This window comes from Gracilinanus agilis, chromosome 1, assembly GCF_016433145.1.
Source record: "Gracilinanus agilis isolate LMUSP501 chromosome 1, AgileGrace, whole genome shotgun sequence".
NCBI classification, from domain to species: domain Eukaryota; kingdom Metazoa; phylum Chordata; class Mammalia; order Didelphimorphia; family Didelphidae; genus Gracilinanus; species Gracilinanus agilis.
In genome coordinates, this window is record NC_058130.1 from 248,514,925 (window position 1) to 248,520,332 (window position 5,408).

A 5,408-nucleotide genomic window follows, 5' to 3' on the forward strand; every position below is an offset into this window, starting at 1 on the left:
CCCCCCCTTCATCCCCCTCCCCTCTGCTCCTCCCCTCCTATCTCAGGGACACCTCTTCCCCCCACACTCCATCTCAGGCTGCCAGAACTCTTTTCTGCACTTCCTTGTTGATGGCTTCCCTCTCCCATTGGACTGCAAGTTCCTTGAAAGTCAGGAACAATTTTTGCTCTTCCCTGGATCCCCATTAGCATTTAATAAGTGTTCGTTGACCTGGTTCAAGCCCTTGTCCCTTGCTGTGCAAACTTTGCCTTGAAAAGGTTAGTGTTAAGTATCCTGGTGCTGTCTCTCATCCAAGGTCATGGGACATTAAAAACATTTTCTAAAATTGCTTATCTTTTTGTTGTTGTTTTTTGCATCACTAAAATGTCTTCCAGTATCTTTCCCCCTTCGCCCTCCTAGAGAATCATCACAGGTAACATAACACTTTTAAGAAAAAGAAAAAAAAATCAGTAAGACCAATGAATACATCAGAAAAGTCTGAAAGCATATGCAGTGTGGCACCCCCACAGACTTTTCCACTCTGCAGAGTGATGGGACAGGAATGGTTTTCTCATATTTCTTTTTCTTCGTTTGACTTTTGTAATTTTGCAACTTCCTTTTCATTGTTTTGTGGTGGTTCTTTGCTTTTATGTTGTTGTAGACATTGTGTATATTGTTTTTTTTTGTTTCTGCTTACTTCACCTTGAGCAGTTCCTGGAAGACTTTCCGTGCTTCTCTTTACTCAAAATCATGCTCATTGTTTTGAACAGCTCAGTAATATCCCATCACATTTATGTAATATGATTTGTTTAACCACTCCTTGATCAATCGTATCAACTGTATCTACTTTGTTACTAATTCTTTGCTACCACAAAAAGTGCTACTATAACTATAAATATTTAGATAACTATGAGGATTACTCAGTAGCCTTCTTGGGGTATAAACCTAGGAACAGACATCCTGAGTCAAAGAGTATGGGCTATTCAGTCACCGAGTTTTTGTAATTCCAGATTTCCTTACCATATGGTTGTAATGAATTCATATCAACAATGAGGTGGGGTAGAAAAGGGGCAGAGTGGGGGCAGTTAGGTGGCTCAATGGGTAGAGCACCAGACTTGGAGAGATGGAGGTGTCTGGAGTTTAATCTGACTCAGATACTTCTAGCTGTATGACCCTGGACAAGTCAACTTACCCCCCCCCCCCCCACCACCCATCCCCATGCCTAGTCTTTGCCACTTGTCTGCCTTGGAACCAATACACAGTATAGCTTCTGAGATAGAAGGTAAGGGTTAAAAAAAATAATAAGGTGGCAGGGGTGCCTCTTTTCATGTCCCTGCCACACATTGACTATTCCAGACTTTTTTTGTCATCTTTGCTACTTAGTTGGGCAGGGTCTGAGGGTAAACCTCAGGGTTATTTTGATTTGTGCCTAGTGATTTTCGAGCATTATTTCATATTGTTAATAGTTTGCAGTTCTTCTTTTGAAAACTCCTGTTTTCACGTCATGGCTTTTGGTTAGATAGATAGGTAGATAATTGCTTTTCTCATTTGACTCACTTCCCTATTACCCAGATGCATTAATTTTGTTTGTGCAGAAACTTTTTCATGTAATCAGTTACTTATTTTTTCTTCTGTAATTTTCTTTTTCTTTTGTTTGGTTAAAAATACGTCTTCTGCCCACAGCTGTGAAAGGAGGATATTTTAAAGTACAGAAATAGAATAGAATATAAATGAAATTTCATCTCTTTTTTTCAGTTTTAATTTATTTTATTAACAAATTTCCATGTAAGTGTTCCCAAGTTATATGATCCTTATTGTCTCCCTCCCTTCTTCCTTTTCCTCTCCTGGAGTTGACAGGTAATTCAGTCTGGGTTATACATATGTATTATCATGTAAAACATTGAAATTTCATCTCTTGCAATAGAAGACATGAAAGTGCAGAACCAAGGAAGGGTATTTTTTTTCTCATGTGAAATCTAGTATGTAGTGAGTGGATTCCACAACATGATGCTATATTTAGAAGTTCCTCATGTCGAGTATTCCTTAGCTAGCCTCTCCTGTTTGTCCTGTTAAGAGCAGTCAGAACCTCTCTCCTTTTTTCTCCTACAGATGTAATAAACATGATCAAGAAACATGGAAAAGTGATTATTCCACAAGGAGTATCTGACTTTTTGAACTTACCCCTGTGCTGTCATATATGCAAGGAGCAGCAACCCACCATCCCCCAGCTGAAAGATCATCTCAGGAAACATGGATCAAAGTGATTTTATTGAACATAATCACTTTTAAGAAGAGAATCTGAAGTCCAGGTGTTGGGGGCGGCAAACTCCTGATACCTTTTCTGGATTTTTTTCAGAAGCTGAAGAACTGGTACTTGTTTAATTAAAATGAGTAAAAAAAAAATAGCCATACTTTATTCTTCCAACCATGAAAATGGGTACTTAGTTACATTTTCAAGTTAAGAAATTACATGGGCCAATAATGGGGGTGGAGCAGCTTGGTTGGTGCAATGTGCTGATCTCAGACACTTATTAATTGTGTGACTCTGGAGAAGTCATTTAACCTTTATTTGCCTCAGTTCCTCATCTGCATAACAGAGATAGACTGGAGGAGGAAATAGGAGACCACTCCAGTTATCTTTGCCACTGTGGGGTCCCAAAGAGTCAGACCCAACTGAACAACAAATAATGGGTTATCTTGCCATATATGAATATGACACTGCAGCTATCTAGATAGAACATTTTAAAAGTGTCTTTCCAATAGTAGAAATGGTAAAATTACTTGCCTCTAATCATATAGTTAAGTGGCAGAGCTGAGCCTTGGAGTCCAGCATTTTTCTTACTACATTGTACTTCCTCAGGACCAAAAGAAAGCCCAGTGACCCAAACAGGGATGGAGCCTGCAGCCTATGCTGCTTTGTTACCGGGCTTGGTCAGAACACTAACACGGACTTTTCAAAATGAGGGCTGTGTTCTGTATTTTCTCCCATAACCCTTCATGAGGCAGGATGGTTTAGAGAATATGGGGCTGCCCTGGGAAGAGCTGGGCCTAAGTACCACACAGTATTGAGTGGCTTTGAGACCGTGGTTGCAGCTGTGTTAATGCCTTGGAACTTCAGGTTACTCCCAAACTATGCATTAATGGAGGGGTTGTTAGATCACTGATTACTGACCGTGTTATAACAAGAAAGATCATTTGTTAAAATGTTAGTTATTCAGGGCCTATTGAAACAATTTAGTTCAATCTTTCAGGAAAATATCTTTTTCTTCAGACTGTAAAGGAATTTTGCATGTAGTCTGAGGGGGTTGTAAATTATAACAAATTATAATAAAATATAACAAATTATAAAATGTCTTAAGACATAAGTAGTTGAGACTTCAAAAGGTCAGACCAGGAAGTAGTGGGAAGTTTGGAATCCCTAGAAGTTAGTCATTGCAAGAAGAATCCATAAAATTAAGTAACTTCTTTTTCCTCAGACAAATAGAAATGCGGAGGTAGCATTAACTTCAATAGTATCTAAACTAATTTTTAATTGTTTCTCATTTTTAAAGATAATGAAAAAATAAAGTTTTTTTTTGACAAAGACATAAAACTTTTTTGGGGGCTATATTGTTTTAATCAAGTCTGATCAAGAATAGTGATTATATATATGTGTGTGTATATATATACACATATATATATATGTGTATATATATATAGGTTGGTGTGGTGTTTTTTTTTTTTTACCAGTTGCATGTAATAAACAAATTTCCGTTCCTGTTATATGATCAAACTTATCTCCCTCCCTCCCTCCCTCCCTTCTGGTGCTGGCAGGGGATTCCTTCTGGGTTATACAATGTATTATTATCATGTAAAACATTTCCATATTCATTCTTAAGTGAGTAATCTTATAAAACCAAAACCCTAAAACACAAACCCAAATAATCAAATGAAAAATCGTATGCTTTCATCTGCATTCCAATTCCAACAGTTCTTTCTCTGGAGGTGAATAGCATTCTTTGCCATAAAGTCCCTCAGAATTGTCCGGGATCATTGTATTGCTGATAATAACTAAGTCTATCACAGTTATCAAGAGAATAGTGATTTTTAAAAAAAATCCCTGTAATATTTGCCAGTGACTAAATCTGATCATATAACTGCTGTCCTAGTATTCAGAAAAACCCAATTTGAGAAAAATTAAGTTTCATTAATGTGGCAACTTATATAAAAATCAATAGCTATTCCTAAGATAATGTTAGTTCAAAGTTAACACCTTGAAGACTTGTTTTGATGCCTTGATTTTACTGAACTTTTTTATTTTTTTAAACCCTTACCTTCCATCTTGGAGTCAATACTGTGTATTGACTCCAAGGCAGAAGAGTGGTAAGGGCTAGGCAATGGGGATCAAGTGACTTGCCCAGGGTCACACAGCTGGGAAGTGTCTGAGGCCAGATTTGAACCTAGGACCTCCCATCTCTAGGCCTGGCTCTCAATCCACTGAGCTACCCAGCTGCCCCCAACTTTTCTTCTTTTAAATCACTTTTTGCTATAAATGATGTTCTGTTGAGTAAGGAAGGGAGAGAGCAACATCATTGGAAATGAAGATATAATTCTGTAACATTTCAATAAAGATCTTTTTTAAAAGAAAAATAATTTCTTGGCAGAGATCCCCATTAAACTAGAATACCTTTCACAGTGTTACAAGATGCTCCTCTAATCACTCGGTCCAGTATCAGCTTCCCTTTGAATGTACTCAGTTTTGGTGGGGAAAAGTGATTGTGTATCCTACCATGGATAAAAATATTTTAAACAAAATTCAAATGGTGTTTTACAGCCAGATGAGGTAGAAGAGGAGGAATTAAAGACTCCTCCCCCAGGTTTGCCTTTTTTTAACCCTCTTCCAACTAGGTAAGGAACCCAGTGTTGCTTCCCTGACCTCTCCTGCATGTGATTGACAAGATTACTGTCTCATATTCTCTTTCCAATTTTGGCCTTAACTAGCTTATACCTCATTTCTTGGGCGTTTGACCTCCCTCTTGGATGTAGATTCTATTTTCGGTTTTTAGGAACATGATCTTAATGCCACATTGTTTTCTTTCCCTTAATGATTCAGCTTGGTGCTCTAAACCCAACTGTATTCTAGTCCCAGTTAACACCTGCTAGAAGAGCTGGGTCAGGTGAACCTCCAATTCTGATGTCACCACCAAGAAATGGTCCTTGAGGCAGACATAACTTTTCTGGTCAAGAACTTAAGACACTAACAAGGGTAGTTGGACTTGACCTGCCTATTGTGCTACTTTTTCCCCCAGGGAACAGAAAGAACTATATCTGGAAAAATTGGAATGTAGTACCAGCAGTGCTCTGGGTTCAGGTATTTTTGTGAGCAAGACCCCAAATTTACATTTTTAATACACTGACTAGCTTGGAAGAAAGGAAACAAATTTATCAAG

General features: G+C 38.0%; 1 protein-coding gene across 1 annotated transcript in view; it reads left to right on the forward strand.

The window, feature by feature from the left end:
- APTX (aprataxin) overlaps window positions 1-2,323 on the forward strand; it is a 23,420-nt gene extending 21,097 nt beyond the window's left edge. Inside the window, exon 8 of the mRNA XM_044657512.1 lies at window positions 2,089-2,323. Coding sequence (XP_044513447.1) covers window positions 2,089-2,243 — 155 coding nt within the window. The 3' untranslated portion in view covers window positions 2,244-2,323. The remainder of the gene's footprint in view (window positions 1-2,088) is intronic.
- Window positions 2,324-5,408: the final 3,085 nt, after the last annotated feature.